Source organism: Mesoplodon bidens, assembly GCF_964165515.1.
Source record: "Mesoplodon bidens genome assembly, chromosome: 14".
NCBI classification, from domain to species: Eukaryota; Metazoa; Chordata; class Mammalia; order Artiodactyla; family Ziphiidae; genus Mesoplodon; species Mesoplodon bidens.
Window position 1 is genome coordinate 19,271,370 of NC_138170.1, and position 19,169 is coordinate 19,290,538.

At 46.4% G+C, this 19,169-nt stretch overlaps 1 protein-coding gene across 50 annotated transcripts in view; it reads left to right on the forward strand.

Annotated features, from left to right (window-relative positions):
- Window positions 1–4,567: 4,567 nt before the first annotated feature.
- Window positions 4,568–19,169, forward strand: part of MAP4K4 (mitogen-activated protein kinase kinase kinase kinase 4) — a 178,930-nt gene continuing 164,328 nt past the window's right edge. For 17 of the 50 annotated variants that reach the window (XM_081254900.1, XM_081254879.1, XM_081254880.1 and 14 more), the window contains exons 1-2: window positions 4,570–4,767; window positions 5,128–5,193. In XM_081254900.1, the coding sequence (XP_081111026.1) occupies window positions 4,711–4,767; window positions 5,128–5,193 (123 nt within the window). In that variant the 5' untranslated portion in view covers window positions 4,570–4,710. Of the gene's footprint in view, window positions 4,768–5,082; window positions 5,194–19,169 lie in introns of those variants that run through there. The other 33 variants (XM_081254893.1, XM_081254902.1, XM_081254909.1 and 30 more) reach the window with 5 other exon arrangements.

Here is a 19,169-nt window from a genome sequence, read left to right on the forward strand (position 1 = left end):
GAGGGTGAGCATTTGAACACTTTGTCCATCAGAATTCACATCTCTGACTCCTAAACCTCTGCTTTTCCCTTTCTGAGCTTCTGAGCATATCTCACCCTCGTTTCCTTGCTCGACTCAATTCCCCTTGCTGATCACTACTTCCATCATTTATTTCCAGATTGCTCTAAGTCTTCAATGACCCTGAACGCTTGAATTACATTCATGCAGTCCAGTTTCATGGCTCTGCGGCCCCCCTTCCCCTGCTCCATTCTGAGGTTGAAAATCAACTTCTACCAACATTTTTGCAACAAAGAAAAAAACGAGGAAATAAGTAAAGTGATGTCCGGGGGACTGTCAGTGTCCACCTCTTGCATAATTAAGCTTCCTCTGGAATTTCTGTGACTGGAGGGGAGATGACTGCCAGTGTACACTGGGAAGATGCATATTTGTATCCATGGCTTGCTGAACTCAAGAGCCTCTCACCTGCCATCTGAGCTCTCAGAAGCCAAGGCTTTACACATTTCCTAACGTGTAAAGTTCTTGACTTGACTGATAATCCGGGTTGTGCCCAGGCCTCGGTTTTGTCCTCTGGTCCCACCTAACCTGCCTGGCTTTCTCCAAACTGAGTCCTCTTGCCCAGTGTGGCCGGTTTCCTCATTCTCTCAACTCCTCATTCTTTGTCCAAGCAAACTATTTTTTCCTCCAGCCTAAAATGCCAGATTGGTATTTATTTTCCAAATTATGAACTTGATAATCTTTTTGGGTGGGTTTATTTGTGTTCTCAAACAGATGCTGGAGGACAAGGCCCTGACAAATCTGCTTCCCGGTGTCACGTAGGACACATGACTTGTTATGGACTGAATGTGTCTCCCCCTCCTCCAACCCCGTATGTTGAAACCCTAACCTCCAGTGTGGCTGTATTTGGAGATGGGGCCACTAGGGAACTAATCAAGGTTAAATTCATAAGGTCATAGGGCTGGGGCCCTGATCTGATAGGATGGATATCCTTATAAGAAGAAATACCAGAGAGCTTAGCGTTCTGTCTGTGACACTAGCATTGAGGACATAGCCAGAAGGCAGCCTTCTGCAAGCCAGGAAGAGAGCTCTCACCAGGAACCAAATCAGCTGGAACCTTGATCTTGGACTTCTAGTCTCCAGAACTATGAGAAAAGAAATTTCTGTTATTTAAGCCACCCCATCTGTGTAATTTGTTATGGCGGCCTGAACTAATACATGGCTGTTGACTGAGAGCATGGTCCCCAGCCTCCGAGGTGGGCAGGTGTACACTGCTTCTGCATGAAAAGTTAGCTATCTTTGCAGAGTCCAAAACCAAACCTTCCTTTGCTACCACGATTCAGGAACTCCCATCCTTTCCTCTGTTTGCCACGGCATCCTCGCAAGTGTGAACAAGGCTCTGAACCACAAGCAAATCTTTTAACTCTTCGTCTGTTTTGCCTCTGGCCTTCCATTAGCTGCCAAGTCTTAAGAGCATCTCCTGGCCGAACACTTCTTGTATCTCCTTTCTCCAGGCCTTATTACCCTGGCCTGTGCTCTTGAGATGGCCTTTTAACTGTCCTTACCCCCGTCTTTATCTAGTGTACAGAAGAGGAAATGACGGAGGCTCAGAACTTAAGTAACAGGTGCCAGCTTGCATAACTGGTAAATAACAGAACTAGGTTTGGTTTTGCCCCCAGTACAGCATATTTTCCACTAGACCTGTTTGGTGCTATTTCCAGCTAGCTAGAATTTATAATGTTCCAACTTTAACAACAGCAATTTATGAAACTGTCCTACACCCATTAGCAGATTGTAAGCTCTTTGAGGGAAGCAGATTGTAAGCTCTTTGAGGGAAGCAGATTGTAAGCTCTGTCCTGATCTTCCTGATATCCTGGGCAAGGGCTAAGCCAGTGCCTTGCCCTGGGTAGGGACTTAAGAAAAGGTACTAAATTGAAAGTAAGAAATAATTGTCACAATGGTCATATGGGAAAGAGCAGCTTAGGAGAGAGATTTAGACAAAGCTGGTAGAAAGAGGAGTCGGTTTCTGAATTGAACTTGAGGTGATGAAGAGAGTTTGGCTAGGCAAAGAAGGGGTTGGTCTGGGGTTGGTCTCAGTGTCATGAGGTTAGAGTTGAGGCTGTGAGCCCATGGAAGGAGGCTGGCTTGGGGGGTCCTGGCGTTTCTGCATCGGGTTCAGCTGTGAACACCAAGCAAGTCAATTAATTTCTTTAGACGTTGGTTTCCTAATGTGTAAAGTGGGAAAAGTAAGAGTACCTACCATTTGGGGTTAATGTGAAGAATAAGGAGATAGTATATGTAAAGGATTTAGCACATTGTTTGGACCCAATACCTGTTACCTATTTTTTTTTTTTTTTTTTGCGGTACGCGGGCCTCTCACTGCTGTGGCCTCTCCCGCTGTGGAGCACAGGCTCTGGACGCGCAGGCTCAGCGGCCATGGCTCACGGGCCCAGCTGCTCCGTGGCATGTGGGATCTTCCCGTACCGGGGCACGAACCCATGTCCCCTGCATCGGCAGGCGGACTCTCAACCACTGTGCCACCAGGGAAGCCCGTTACCTATTATTAATAATAAATACTACTAAAATATTATTACTAGCACTGTGGTCTGAAAGTTCACACGTGCACCAATCTAACTCTCTGAGTAAATTATTTACTTTATACTCATAGATAATTCCATTGCTATTGGTAGATTAAAAAACAGAATTATTTAAAGGTACCACTAAATTCATAGGAACGCTTTGGTTACTATGATTTTCCTAATCAATGGACTCCAGGAGTCCATGAATATATTTTAGCCTTATGAGAGATTCTCACAGTCGAAAATTTTGGAGGGACTTCCCTGGTGGTCCAGTGGTTAAGGCTTTGTTTTCCAGTTCAGGGGGTGCAGGTTCAATCCCTGGTTGGGGAGCTAAGATCCCACATGCCTTGTGGCCAAACAACCAAAACATAAAACAGAAGCAATATAGTAACAAATTCAATAAAGTCTTTAAAAATGGTCCACATCAAAAAAAAAAAAAAAAAAAAAAAGGAAGAAAATCTTGGAAACCAAACTTTTGGGAGGCAGGAGAGTGCTAAACATATTCTGGGTAGAAGACTAACTTGGCCGAATCAGAGACTTGGATTTTGGGACTAGGCTGACCTGGTGAGAATCCCTCCTCCACTTCCAGGCTATGCCTTTAAGAATTTAGGAAAATTCCTCGGCTTTCAGTACTTTGGTTTCCTCATCCCTAAAATGAGGATAACATCACCCTAAGGCTAAAGGAGGGGTTAAATTGATACTGTAAGTAAACCAAGAATTGGTAGACAATGATGATGGTGTTTGTGAAGCCCAAGTAGAAGGGCCTTGGATTTTCGTGAGATCCCTGTTCGCCAAGTGTGATCCCTGTAACAGCAACTCAGCATCGTCTGAGAACTTGTTAGAAATTCAAGTTCTCAGGCCTACCCAACACTTGCTGAATCACAAAGTCTGGAGGTGGGATCGGCAATCCATGCTTTTACAGTCTCTCTTGGTGATTCCCGGGCGGGCACTCACGTTTGAGAACCCCTGTGAGGGAATAGGGAGCCATCGAAAATTCTGGACAGTGGAGTGATAGTGAAAACAATGACTGCTGTGCAGACCATATATTCTTGTTTAACAGGATGAAACTGCCTAATTGCTGACTAGCTTCCAGAGTTGCCGGAATAAGCCCGTCTGTAGGTCCTCAGTGATCTCTAGGCACAAAACTTGGGTTAGGACTCCTGGCCCCCGACACGGTGCTCAGCTACTGAGTGAGGTGCTCCTGGGCACAAGGCAGCTGGAGGAGCTGCTCTGGATTCAGTTTCGCTGAAAGTCTCGGGCGGGACCCGGCAGCCGAGGGATGCTCAGTGAAGCCCCAACCGAATCAGGCCACCGGTTTAGCCCGGAAAAGAAGAGAAAGGACAAGAAAACCAGGTAGGGAAACCGGAAGCGAGGGTCTTAAGGGGACAGAATCTGGCGATGGGGGATGGGACGGGATGGGAAGAGCGGGAGAGGGGGCGGGGCCGGGAGGACCCTCCTCCTCGGGGATGCCGGCGGAGCCGGGCGCGGCGGGCGGGGCGGGGCTCCGGGAGGGAGGGGTCGGCCCGCCCCTCCGCCCGGGGGTCCGGGCCGGTTTCTCTTTGTCGCGGGCGCTCCCCCCGCTCCCCCCACTGCCCCTCCCCGCGCACCCGGCCCCGCGCGCGGCCGCCGTCCGGGCCCCACCCCTGCTGAATATTCACACAGCGCCGCGCCCCTCGCCCCCCTCCCGGGCCGGCTCCGGGCGCGAGCGCGCTTCCGCCCGCTTTTCCTGCCGGAGGAGGAAAGGGGGAGCTGTTTGCTCTCCTCAGAATACGTTTTCGGTGTCCCGTGTCTCCTCCTCCCGCGCCGCCGCCCCCCGCCGCGCGCCCGCCTCCGCCTCCGCCTCCCGGTCATCTTTGTCTGGCGGCCTCGCGCTCCGGGCTCCACTCTCGGTGGCGCCGCGGCCCCTGGTCCGGGCCGCTCGTGCAGGCGCGCGGCGGGGCGCGGGGCCGGGGCCTGAGGCGCGGGCGACGCCCGGGGTCCTGCCGGCCGCCCCGGACATGGAGTGAGCGCTGCCGCCCGCCCGCCCGCCGCCCCCGGCCTCGCCCGCGGGCCCGCGCCGCCCGCCGGGCCTCCGACTCCCAGAAACACACCAGAGACCGATTGATTGTGGCCGGGTTTTGGGTGGCAAAAAGGGAAAATGGCGAACGACTCCCCTGCAAAAAGTCTGGTGGACATCGACCTGTCCTCCCTGCGGGTGAGTGGCGGCCGCGGGGAACGGGGCGCGGGGATCCGGGAGCGGGGCGCGGGGAGCCGGGGCCGCGCCCTGGCCGGCCGGGTGCTCGGGCGCCGCCGCGGGCAGAGCCGCGGGCGCGGCGGCCCCTTTGTCTGCCCGCGTCGGCGGGTGCGGGGCCCGGGGCGCGACCCTCCGCCGGAGCCGCCGCCCGGGACCCCGACCCCGCGCGCCCCGACCCCCATCGCGGCTCTCGGGCGCCGGCGACCGCGCCGGGCGAAGCCCACCTCTGTGGTCGCCGCCCTTTCTCTCCAGCTGCCCCGCTTCTTTGATTCATTGTTGTGCTGCTTTCCGATGCTCACCCCTCCCCTCCTTCTCTTCCAGGATCCGGCTGGGATTTTCGAGCTGGTGGAAGTGGTGGGAAATGGCACCTACGGACAAGTCTATAAGGTCGGTGCGGGCGCCTCCTTTGTTTCCCGGGGACGGGTTGAAACTTCTGGTCCGGGGGCGACGGGGAGGCTGATGGATACGCCGCCGCCCGGAGGCCACGCCGCTCGGCCGAAGTTGGGAGAGGGGTCTCGCCTCGCCGTCCCGCTGTTTTTCAGTAGAGTTTATATGCACGCTGGCCTGAAAAGACCTCATTTCCTGGCTCTCAGTTAAGGAAATAAGCTCCACTCTTAGGCATGCACTTTTCTCCCATAAAATGGGCAAGCATTTTTGCATCAGACAACCTACATTTTTTCCCGTCTTTCCCAGATCTGGCCTTCGGAGTTGGTGTGTTAATTAAAATTCAGTAGAGGCAGGCCTTGCTTGTGATTATCCCAAAACACTGCCTTGGCCTCCTTGAGAATTGTCTTCGTGTTCCCTCGTTTGAATGCTCGCCAGGCGCCCAGGGAGCGGAGTTCGGTGCTACTTGCTTCTCCTTTATAAGCAGCGTACATTCTACTGATGGGTACATGTTTTGGGGAACCGGGGAACGGTGTGTTTTTGGGCAACAGGGGCAGGAAGAATTACAGTGTGAGGATTATACGGTCTGAATTCCAGGAATAACCTGTTTGACAGGTGTGTAATTGAAACAGAAATGAGGCAAAGCCCAGGTGTGGAGAGGGTGCCTAGATTTTACACCCTCCCCAGGTCTTTCTCTCTTTTTTTTAAATACCCGCCCCCTCGCCCCCAACAGTAAATGAAACTAACAAATCTGGAGACTCTGAGTCGGCCCTGAGTAGCTGACACCTCGTGAGACTAACCCGTGCTGCGCATTTTATCCAGTGCACATTCTAGAGTTTATGAGCAGCTCTAGGTAATGGAGGCGCAGGCCTTGAACGTTTGAAACAGAATGGGGAATTCTCCCTCTCCTGATTTGTTTCTTATTACTGAACGCTTTCTCAAAGTTATCTGCACCGGGGGTGTTTGGTAGCTGTTAGTGTTTTCTAGCTGGGTGCAAGGTTGGGATAGAATTAAAAAAAAAAAATCTTATGAAGCAGGGCTTTGTGGTTCGCTGTGAAGAACTGTCATTGTCTCGTTAAAAATGGAGGTGGGGGGGTTGGAGCTGACTGTAGACATTTTCTTCGCCCAAATTAAGTGTGGATCCCATTGTCTGTTTTCTGCTCTGAGAATAGGGTTTATCTATCTCTTGAAAGCCTCTCCCCAGCCCTGACTTCCCCTGGCCTGGGCTGTGTCCCTGCCTGTGGCCTGAACTGGATGGAGTCAGTATTCTGAGGTGATCTCAAGTGAATCAGCATGTGTTTTGTTGGTTAACTGTTGGGGCCAGGGCCAGATTTTTGAATTTGAAAGAGAGCCCTGTGAGCTCAGCCTGCCGGGCTCAACTGAATTTGGAAGCTTTTGGGAAATTTTGGAAAAGATTGTGTTGCAGCTCCCTGAGTGGTCTGCTAACTGGCTAAAAGATGTTCTTTCCCGAGCCCCAGTGTTTGTTTAAGCACCAGTCAGTTTTTTCTAACCCAGTTTTTCTGGCCAAATCCGAGTAGTGAGTGTGCCCTCATCCAAGTGAACTAGCCAGAGCTTGTTTTTTTGACCTGGTTACACAGTAGTTGGATTGTTTGGATCCTCTTTGGTCAGTATGGATGTGAAGGCTGGTGAAGTAAACCAGAAGCTAGTGAAACCTGAATGGGTCTTAAAGGGTTTAAGAGCTGGGGGTTCTTTATAGGAGCAGGTGGGGCAGGTTCACTGCCGGGGGTTTCCCCTCCTCCTTCTCCCTTTGGTTCCATCCCCTCTTCCCCCAATCTTTTGAGATAGATTAGCTGAGCACAACATTTGGGGGAAGTTGGGATCCCCAACATTTGGGGATTGTGGCAGTGACCCGGCTCTCTGGCTCTTTCCCTATAAAGTCAGTACAGTTGAGGAGAAATTCTCAAATTATGCAAACCCAAGGAATTAAGAAGTCTGTGCAACCGTGCCATACAATCACGAGCAAGAGTGCTTGAGAGTTTGCTCGCCTGCAGTTGTTTTATTATTATGGAGAATTTGAACCAGACACTAGGGAGAGAGAGATCACCGGTTTAACAGTTACCAGCACGTGACTAATCTGGTTTTGTCTGTAGTCTTCCCTCCCTCCATCCATTATCTTCACATAAAACCAAGATACCATTTCACCCATAAATACTTCAGTATGTATCTTTTTTTGTTTTTTAGATAGTCTCAATGCTGTTCTCACACCAAAAAAACTAATTTCTTCCTATCAAATATTCAGTTTTTTTTAATTGAAGTATAGTTGACTTACAATGTGTTAGTAAGGCGTACAGCAAAGTGATTCAGTTTTATATATATATATATAGACACACATGTGTGTGTCTATATATATTTATATATATATATATTTATGTTTTTCAGAGTCTTTTCCCTTATATGTTATTACAGAATATTGAGTAGCGTTCCCTGTGCTACACAGTAGGCCCTTGTTGGTTATCTATTTTATGTATAGTCGTTCATCCCACACTCCTAATTTATCCCCCCCACTTCCCCCTTTGGTGACCTATAAGCTTGTTTCAGATATTCAGTGTGAACGTCTTCCTGATTATCTCATACATGTTCTCTTACTATCATGAGAAGCTGTTTCATATTTATGAACCGATCCTGGGAAGTTTAGTCTTAGAGATGGTGGAAGTAGCAGAGACAGTTAACATTTCCATTCTCTTTTCTCTTTAAATGTGTACTTTCCAGAACCGTTTACATCATGCCTAGGAGTTTAGGATTCTTGTTGGTACGATTTGCATATGGTGGTTTTGGGATTAGATTATTGACAATGTAGCATTTGTTTACCGTTGCTAAACATCCATTAGTGTGACTAGCATCAGAGTTTGGAAAATACTTGTGTCTAATTTGTTTTTTATAGAGAAGCTTTTTTTTTTTTAAACATAACTTTAGGTGAAACACCTGTAAGCGTAACCAGCTGTAGCCCTAATTTATTTCATTGTTATATTTTCTATTTTTTGTTTTTTCTGTGAACTTTTTTAGTGATAGTGGTTGCTTATTTTTAGAAGACTGTGTTTACATGAAGTGAAGGAGTCGAAAGAGGGAGTTTTCTGAGTTTTGATATGTTCTATGAAAATGGCTTTCTTGGGGATGGTTTATAATTTTCTCCATCTCTGACAAAAGTGGTAAATAGTCTGGGTATAGTTGAACAGTATGTAACTTTATCTTTAAAAAGGGAGCTGAGACACAGGCTGTATTCTATTTAGAGAAATTTATTTTTTGCTTTAGGTTTCTGAGAGATCATAGGGAAGGATACTCATAAAATGTGAAAAAAATTGTGAATTTCTGTTCACAGGGTTTCATTCAGAGTACGATATATTTATAAAAGAAGTATCTATAAGATGATCTTGTGCATGTTGAGTAGATACAGTGAATTTTAATTATTTTCATCAAAGGGAGAAATGATAATGTGAAAAATCCAAACCAGAAATGATAGATCAAAGTTTGTTTTTGGAGTTTGTTATTTTTAACGTTTATTTGGCCATTTTTGTTTTTTTCTTGGGGTGGCTACTGTTATTGTGCATTTTGCAAGCGTCCAGTGGCCACTGTTCCAAAATGTCTTGGCTAAAGGCAGGAAAATCCTGCATCTGGAATGGCATGGTAGGGGGCCCGAGGGGAAGTTAGGGAGTTGAGAATCCAGCAGGCTCAGTGCCTGGAGTCAGGGCTTACTCACAGGCCAGATGGAAAGAGCATCTTGATTCTGACCCTGTCTGACCCTGTCCTTGGAGGAGAGGGCCTTGGTGGACTGGACACCTTGAAGGTTGAGGAGGAGGCTACGCTAGGCCCGAAGATGGTAAGCAGAGCTAACCTGAGAGTTGGCCACCTGTTAGGTGCTGTGCTAATGCTGTCCCCCTCTTTTATTGAAGAAAGGGGGTATGTGTGGCCAAAGGGCTGAGGGTGGCCTTTGGGAATGGTAGTAGGGCTTGGGGGTAGTGGGGATCTCGGGGAGGGGTTATGCGTGTTGGCATTGAGGAGGTCCATCATTCCCTGGCATTGAGGTGCCATTGAAAGTTTTATCGGGATTGGGGATCCCTGGGAGTAGGAGATTTGGTCAGGTGAACTTTGGGGAAGGAGCAGGTACGGTGGTTGGCCTGGGGCAGTGGTCTAGGAGAGAGGAGGGGAAGGCAGGCCAGGGCAGGGCAGTAGAGAGAGGAGTGTTGGGGTGAGTTCTTGGACTTTGCTCCTTGCTAAATTCACTCCTTCTCTGCAGGCTTCGGTGTGACCCTTTAAACGGGTCCACTGTTTGCCTGCTAGGTTAGGAGGAGCCTTGGGATTTGTGAAAGTGCTAAAATTGCTTTCGATTGCTCAGCAATAAAGTGCCGTGTAATTTGTGTAACATTTTGGAGCAAGCACTTAAAATTTTGGGAGGGGCGTTCTGCAAATGTTGCTTTGTCAGGGTGACGTCTCTTGTTCTTAAATGGAGGTAAAGACTTCCACTGGGGCAAAATAAATTTTGTAGAACTAGACGTTTAACTTAGGAGGAGGGTTGATCGGCCTCTGAGTGGCATGTACGGACTTGTTCTGAGACACAGAGTCCTTCACGCTGGAAGGATTCTGGCCCTGGGTTAAGGGAGGGGGGATGAAACAACCCTGTTGAACACACATAGGTGTGTGGCTCTCTTAAAAAATATCAACGCAAACTTCCAAAAACTGTTTTGGCCCTAAACTAAATCAGGAACGTCAAAAGCCTTGCAGAAAAACCAACCACCAGATGAAACCCTGCTCGTGATAGTTTTTTAACTCCTTATTGCTTGAAACTCTGTAATACAGTGTTTATTTGCATAGCTTGCAAACTTGTATTTTGCCTTTTTTCTTGACCAATTTTGGATCTATGTCTGTTTCTACATGTTGACGTTATCTGGGGGCACTTTTGGTACAGTGTGTGTGTTCGTAGATTTTTGTGGATTGACCTTTGAAAAGCAAAGACGATTTATGAAAAAATACATCCTACTTTGGAGATAATGAATCCCTGAACAGGTGTGCTAAGCCAAGGAATAATCTAAGGAGTTTCATTCCCAGGGAACTAAAAATACTATAAACTAAAATACATTTTAACCTAGAGATGGGTGCTTTGACACATGCATGTCATACGTGGTCTTTTGTTTCTTTGCTTTCTTAGTAAATAAGTACTTGCGTCTGGTTGTGAACAGCGCCTTGAGCCGAGACATTGCCACCCTCAGAGCATCAAGCGCTTTCCATCTCTCAGCTGCACCGGAGTTTAGATGCCTGTGCTTCTTATCATTAGTAACAGTGCTTTCACTTTCTCTCTGTTCCAGTGATTTAAATTGGCAGACAGCAGTGCATGTAAATGATTGTGCAAGTGCACTGCTTTTCAGACCCAGGTGGTTCCGGTGCTGAAGCAGGACTGTTGCCCAGAGGGCAGCACTGATATGTGATACTGTGGAAGCTTCACTCTCATCTTATAATGGAAAATGTACAAAAGTTCAGACTGTGTGGCCATTCGCTGTATTGGAGTCAAGGACTTAATCTACAGCGAGTTCTCAGGATCGGACACTACCTATTTAGAATTTGTGATAATTTTACGGGTCAAAACAATATTAGGTCACCACCTCACCCTTTAAAAATCAGTGTTTTAAAAACTTTGTTTCTCGCACAAGTAGCTAGATATATAGCTAGCGGCTTGTGGGTCATCCTGTAAAGTACTCGCAAATAATTGCTTTGAATATTTACTACAAACAGATTTTTTGTGAATTCAAGTTGGTTTTAATACTACTCTGAATTACCAGTGTTAAAATATTAAGATATATTTAATATGTAATTTGGGACCTGATTACATAGTCATTGGGACGTGATTATCAGAGGGTAGAGATTACCTAGTACTTTTGGAAGATTTGATTGACATTTGTTTTGCTGTAATAATATGATAACACAAGAATTGAATCAGGATACATTTTTTGGACTTAGGGAGGGATGGCCAGGAAGAGAACGGAGGCCAGGGCAATGTTATATTACCAGGGACCAGCGTGGCAGCCAAAGTCTTAGGTTTTTATGATATCCTGTTAGGAGGCTGGCTCAGTGATGAAAGTCCGCTGGCATCATTCAGAAGAGACGTGAGTGATGTGTTGGCAGGGATAGAGTTGCGAAGCCCTGTTTTCTGTCAGAATTTCAAAAGGAAGGACAGAATGGTAAGTTTTAGGACTTCTCAGAAGTTCGAAAAACTGGGATCTTAGAAACGGACATCTGGGTAGCATTGTGAGGAACTTAGAACTAATGTGGGGACACCAGTTAACCATACAGGGCTGCTTTCCTGCCACTTAACAGTACTCACTGTGCTGCTACCCCGAGCTGGGTCCTGCCTGCCTGGTCGGGGTCCACACAACGGTACAGGAAGCAGGCAGTGTGTTTACCCTCCAGGAGTGCAGGGAAGACGGGGTGGACACAGTGTGCCAGATGTGTACCATCAGATGTGTATCATCCTGTGATGGCTCTGTCTGCCCAGGCCCTCCACCCAGACACAGCCCGTGTGCCCGACCCCAGAGAGCTTTCCAGCTTCCGCAGGGCCGAAATAGTTCAAACACGTGACCAGAAAAGCGAGGTGAAAAAGTAGACACAGAAAATGCCAGCCTGAATCTTTTTTTTAATATTTATTTTATTGAAGTGGGGTTGACCTACAGTGTTGTGTTAATTTCTGCTGTACAGCAAAGTGATTCAGTTATATATATTACACATTCTTTTCATATTATATACACATTCTTTTTCATATTCTCCTCCATTACAGTTTATCACAGGATATTGAATGTGGTTCCCTGAGCCATACAGTAGGACCTTGTGGGTTTTTTTTTTTTTTGTGGCTGCATCACGTGGCATGCGGGATCTTAGTTTCCTGACCAGGGATCGAACCCGGGCCCCCTGCAGTGGAAGCTTGGAGTCCTAACCACTGGACTGGCAGGGAATTCCCAGGACCTTGTTGTTTATCCATTTCTATATACGGCATCTTTTTGTTATTAGAATCAAAGGACATCATGTCACCCTGTCAACTTGCTATAAAAGTTTTTCCGCAGTTGTCAGTTTCTTAAGTTACCTGGTTGTACCCCAGTCAGCAGAGCGGACCTGCGGGAGCGCTGAACTGGCAGGGTCCAGTCTGCACAGGGCGCTCTGTGAGCCCTTGGGCTGATGTGTTGCATTAGCGAGAGAATTGGGGGCCTTGTCCATGAGGAGGAGGGAGCCGGCGCCCAGGCTGCTTCCCTCTTTCTGCGGAATTGGCCCTCTATCCCTGGGGCATTGCAAGTATCTCAGATATGGCCAAGTGTTGACAGGTTTTCCTATTCAATTTTTAATCTTAACTAATTATTAAATTATTAAAAAGGAAAAAGCCCCCACTTTTATGCTATGACTTAAAAACTTGCTTTTCATTATATGGCAGACAGGACCTTCAAACACTTGCCAAAGTTAGGAATGCACATAGTTGCAATCAGGTGACAAACTAAAGTTCTCTTATCAAAACTGGGAGTTGTCCGGGACTTCCCTGGTGGCGCAGTGGTTAAGAATCCGCCTGCCAATGCAGGGGACACGGTGCGCGGGCCTCTCACTATCCCGGCCTCTCTTGTTGTGGAGCACAGGCTCCAGCCGCGCAGGCTCAGTAGTTGTGACTCACGGGCCCAGTTGCTCCGGGCATGTGGGATCTTCCCGGGCCAGGACTCGAACCCGTGTCCCCTGCATTGGCAGGCAGATTCTCAACCACTGTGCCACCAGGGAAGCCCGACATCTATTTTCAATGCTTTTAGTTGCTCCATTTGAAATTGACTGCTGTATTTCTAAATTATACGCTTACGTGGCTTTTTCTTGATTTATCAATTTTGTACCCTTACTGACTTCTTGTGACTGGTTACAGTTCTTGAACTACTGGTGTGGTCCCACGTGAAGAATTATCTATTATACTTGTCCCCCTCCCTTAAATGAGTATATCATTATTTGGGGTTAAAATGATAATTGTTTGTATTATACTGTTTCTCTCTGAGCCAAGCAATCTAATATGATTACATTTTCTTTTTTAAACACTCCTTCCCCCTTGCGTTGCCTTTTTCATTTGCTTAGTTTTCCATGTACTTGTCATTACTTTCCACCTCAAATGCCCTGAAAGTTATGTGAAGTACCGAGCAAAGTTAAGCCTTTATCAGCGGTTTTTCTAAACACTTAAACACGTTAGGTGATTCATTGTTTCAGATAACCTGTAGATTTTGCTTTTTTCTCCCTGGAGGGGAGCTGGCCAGGTATGCTTGGCCTCCCACCTTGGTGCATAGCTCTGTTCCTGGACCATCTGTTTCCTGGATGCCACAGTCTTTTTTTTTTTTTTTTTTTTGGTGTACTGCCTTTCTTTCCTGTAGCACATCCTCCAGTGGCTTTGTAAGTAAGGGTGCCTGGGGTGTAAAGGTTTTAAGTCTTTGGATGACCCAGAATGCTTTTGTTCTTCCTTTACGTGGGATTTATATGTTAGCGGGTGGAAAATATAGGGTGAATATTCATTTTCCTCTTGGAATTTTGAAGTCATTGGTCTTTTGAGTGTGACCTGCTTTAAACTTCTTGGGGAAGCTTTCAGGATATTTTCTTTATTCCTGGTGTTCTTAGATTTTATGAGTGTCTTGTGTTGTCATTCACTGTTCCAGGTGCTTGGTTAATTCTTTTTCTTAGGAGCTGCCCTTTTTCTCTGGGAAATGTTTTTTCTTCCCCTCCACATTCCCTGCCTTCTCTTTCTGAAGTCCTGTGAGTCACCTCTTTGATTTATTTTCTTATCTTTTCCTCTATTTTTGTCTTTTTGTTCTACTGTTATGAAATGTCTTTGACTTTCCATTTCAATATTTCTATTGAATTTTTAGCTTTGTCATATTTTTAATTTATAAGAGAAGCCCTCTTTCACAATTTTTTTATTAAAAAAACCGCGTCTATTCTTTCGTGAATTTATCTAATCTCTCTGAGGATACCGAGTATAGATACAGGTATTTTCTTTTGGTTGGTATTCTTGTGCCTCTGGCATTCCCCCCCCACCCCCGACATTTCCTCCAGATTTTAGTTTTCCTATTTGTTTATTTGGGTTATTTACTTTTTTTTATTATTTGGCCTTGCCATGTGGCATGCGGGATCCTTAGTTCCCCAACCAGGGATTGAACCTGGGCCCTCGGCAGTGAAAGCCTGGAATCCTAACCACTGGACTGCTAGGGAAGTCCTGGGTCTTTGTCTTTAATGCTGAAGATTGTCCTTAAATACTTGGAGATGGGTGACTCTGCTCATATTTGACTGAGGCTCTAGCAGTGACTTGGAGGCTGCTGACTGCTGGTAATTCCGTTTAGGGAGTGCAGGTGGGCCCAGTATATTCTCGTGGATGGGGAACCCCAGTGCTGAACACCTGAAGGGCTTTTCTTTGGGGTTTCTCTAAGAAGAACGCCCAGAAGCTTTTCCTGCTTAGGGGCCGTGCGTGTGTTTATTGGCCTGTGGGGCTCAGGTGGAGGAAGGAGGCTGGAGATGTACCGTCTGATATCTTAGCTTTGCAGCCCTGTGGCTTGCTGCTTTCCCTCCTGTCCTCACATCTGGAGCATTTCTCCTTCAGCTTCTTCAGGGCCTGAACCTCTGGTTTCCTAGTGGTGTGGAGTGACGTGGGGCAGCCGCCAGACTGTGAGGTAGAGAAGGGGGGCCTGGGGTGCTGTGCCACTAAGTGTCCCCTCTCCTGATTTTAGCCTCATACTTCGTTTGGTATCAGTTGCTTCCAAATGAGGATCTCCTCAGGGTTCTGTGCAAATTGCCTCACTTTTGGTGTCCCCTCAGTGGGCACTTAGATTATAACTTTTTTCTCTTTGCTCCATCCATTAAAAAAAAAATATTTATTTATTTGGCTGCACCGCGTCTTAGTTGCGGCAGGTCGGCTCCTTAGTTGAGGCACATGGGCTCCTTAGTTGGGGCATGCAAACTCTTAGTTGCGGCATGCATGTGGGATCTAGTTCCCTGACCAGGGATCGAACCCGGGGCCCCTGCATTGGGAGTGCGGAGTCTTAACCACTGCGCCACCAGGGAAGTCCCTCCATTTTTTTTTTAAGTCGTTTTTTTTCTTGCATTTTATTTTATTATTTATTTTCTTTTGGCCGCACCTTGCCGCATGCAGGATCTTAGTTCCCTGACCAGGGCCGAACCCGTGCCCCCTGCAGTGGAAGCGTGGAGTCGTAACTGCTGGACCACCAGGGAAGTCCCTGGCTCCATCCATATTTTAGCGGTCAAAACCTGATAGTAACAGTCTGTGCCGTCATCTCTTCCCCTTGATCTCTTTATGCTTCTGTTTACCTTATAATCATTTTTATGGGAATGAACCCCTGTGACTCATGGGATCAGTCCCCCATACCAGGAGTCCATTAGAAGTTGCATTTTGATTTCACACCTGTGGCTTTGTTCAGGTGTGGGCTACTTTTCATCCGGAGCAGTAACCACAAAAACAGCAATGCCGACAACAAAAACGAAAACAGGAGTGGAGCAGCGCCTTGCGCTGATACTTAAAGCGGGAGATGCACCCCAGGGACGGTGGCCGTGTGGGCGTGCTGGGTGGGCATCCCCAGGCTCACCGCGGTTCCCCACCAGCCTCCAGGAGACACGGAAGTTTGTTCAACTGGTCTGTTTTTCTAAACAGCTTTATTGAGGTGTATTTTATATATCATGGAATTCACCCGCCTCGAGCCTGCATTTCAAGGGTTTTTAGTAGATGTACTCAGTGGCACAGCTGTCCCCACAGATCAGTGTTCAGCACTTCCATCGCCCCAGCAAGGCCCGTCCTGCCCTTTCACAGTGAACCCCTGTTCCATCCCAGAGCGTCAGACAACCGCCCGTCTATTTTCTGTCTCCATAAATTCGCCTTTTTTGAACATTGCATATAAATAAAATCATGCCACGTGTGGTCGCTGGTGTACGATTCCTTTCACTTTGCATAATGCTTCTGAGGTTCGTCCGTGCCGCTGAGCGTGGTAGTTTGGTCCTTTTTATGTCTGGATGGTGTCCAGGGTATGGACGGGCTGTGTTTTGTCCACCAGTTCGCCAGCTGATAGACGTCACGGTTGTTTCTAGATTTTGGCTGTTGGGAGGAGTGCCTTCAGCAGGTGTTTGGGCCTGGCATCTCAGAAGCTTTCAGAAGAGCTGCACCTGGGAGCCTTACATAGAAGGAGAAAAGAGGGGGCATTGGTCTGCTTGGGTCTGCCTGGGTCTGCCCCTTTCTCGTCAACATAACTCAGCATCTCCCGGTTCTGATGACCCGGCCGCCTGTCTCTGCTTCCCTGAAACCTTTACCTTCCCCACTCTCAGTATTAGTCATCACTGCATTTAGGTCATTTCTTGAAACATGAAAACAGTTTCTAATCGCCATAAAGACAAACTGTTCACTATCAGTGAGGTCATTGGTATCAGGAACTAGACCAAACCGGTTTTTCCTTCTCACATTTTATTGGGGGATTCCATTGTCAATAGCCAGCCCTGGAGTTTTCCTTTATCTGAGACAGAAGCTGTTGACTCACCAGGATTTGAAAAAACATAACAAAATCTATTATCTTTGGTCAGAAGGACGTATACCAAGTTAAATAAATGATTTATTGTGTTACATGGGGGAATACAGTTGCTCATTTGATTTTCTTCAGGTGTACCTTTTAGAGTATTTTTTTCATCTTACATTCTAAAGAACTTTTTTTTTTGAATTTTATTTTATTTATTTTTTTACACAGCAGGTTTTTATTAGTTATCCATTTTATACATGTTAGTGTATATATGTCAATCCCAATCTCCCAATGCATCATATCTTTTATTGGGGGCTTCAATGCATTCAGATCAAATCTAAATTTAATGTTAGTATACTTTTGGAAAATTTTTATACTTAGAGCTGTATTCTTACCTGTTTATGATACTAACTGAATACTGTTGACAGCCAGAACCGTTGCCCCATCAGTAACTCTGGGACCCTCTATGTTGAGGTGTAGTTTTGCTGACTGTTCAGTTTGGAGATCTCAAGTCAAAGACTGAATATTACCCAAGTCAGGGTTGTGCATCCAAGGGACGGACGAGTTATTGGGATCCCTAGTCAGGCAGTGAGGATGGCCTGGGGCCGAGGATGGCTCAGGTGGCGCAGGATTCACTGAGTGTGTTCATTCACCTGCGGGGGCCTGCCTGCAGTTCTAGGGCCTCTCCTGTTTGAACTTGGCATCTCTGTGTGTCCATGTGCTCCTCATCCGTTCTTGTTGCCCCTTCCCTTAGTTGCCAGAAAAGACTTGTGAATGTTCAGCTCTTTACTCTTTAGTGACTTGGGGGCTTAGTGTCTGGTTTGTGTGTCGCTGTTTGTGAGATATCTGAGCCTGCTCTGCTAGGCAGCACTCCTCTCAGTCCTGTTACTCCAGAGCTCACTGCGGACGTGGTGTGTGCCAGGCATCCCTCGAGGCTCCGTGTTGGTGGCAGTGGACAAGAAGAGCGGTCAGCGCGTGCCTTGTGCAGCACTTAGTTTGAGGAGGAGGATATTGCAGATGGGGAAGAGCGGCCCGTAGCTAAGCTGATACAGTAGCCACGTGGTACACAGTGAAGCTTTGTGGTTTAAATTCAGAGTCTCTGGTTGAGGCTGAGATGGGTGAGGGGCGTGGAGCTGATGACACATCATCTTGGTTATTAGAACTCTGAATAGAGATAGGAGGGGTGTGTTCCATTGATTATGGTAATTGCCTGCCCCTTTCAGTTGCCTGGAGCATCTGTCTCTTGGCAGGCCTTGCATCCTTTGTCTGCTGCTGGTGTGGTGTCCGGACTGTCCTGAGTTAGATGTTAGCAACTCTTGGTCGAGCACCCTCAGCATCCCCATAGAGAGTAGGGTGGGGAGTGCGCTCTCAGCAAACCTCAGGGCGTCCTGTGAGCAACACGTGGTGCTCATACTTGGAGATGGATGGCCCAGAGAGGGGGGGGGACACGTGGTGGGATGGTTAGCTGCCGGACCCCCGACCTTCGGGCTGCAGGCGACCTCTGTGAAATGGGAACACTGGTGTACAGACAGCCTTATGATACTCAGATAGCTTTTAATAAGTTTCTGGAGTTCATGTTATACAAGGAAATGATTTCAAAGATGAGGTTTTGCATTTCTTTTTAGGTGCTATGTATTTGCTTTTTGATAATACAGATAAAAGAATTTTCTTTTCCCGAGCTTACTGAATAAAATGGTCTTGTGGGCTTTTTTGAAAAAAATTTAATATCGAGTGAAATATTTCTAACCTTCCTCTAATCACACTGGAAAAAGACCTTTTTAATTGCTAATGCCAGCCATCAAAATGTGAAAAAAATTTTGTTTTATTTTGTTTAAACAAGACCTCTGTCAGTCATCAACCCCAAGGTTGAATTAGACATTTCATCAGTTTGCTACTCATTAGCTGAAAATATATTTTCTCTTTTTTACTTACTATATGAAAAAAGTGATTTAAAATGCTAAATTTTATATAGGATGTTGATTTTTTTTCCTTGACCTTTCTTCTTTCATTTCTTTCTGGCTCTTTCTACTGAGGACTTCGCCTCTTTGGTAGTTTGTCATTTTCCCTTTTTTCTTTCTTTTGAATTAAATAATTGAGTGTTTGTTGTGATTCCATTTTCTGGCTTATTAGCTGTAACTTCTACTTTATTGTTTCATACATTACTTTAGGGTTTATAGTACACACTTGTAACCTATCACAGTTTACCTTCAAATGGTAAATACTTCATATGTAATATAAGAACATTACAGTAGTATCACTTCTGTTTCTCCCTACCTGGCCTTATAGTATTTTGTTACATATTTTACTTTTATATATGTTATAAATCTCAGAATATATTGGTGCTATTTTTGCTCAGTCAGCTATCTTTTAAAAAGATATAAATAGTAAGAAAAAACCCTAATACATGTACCCATTTGGTTGTTAGCATTTCTGGTGCTTTTCATTCCTGGTGTAAATCCA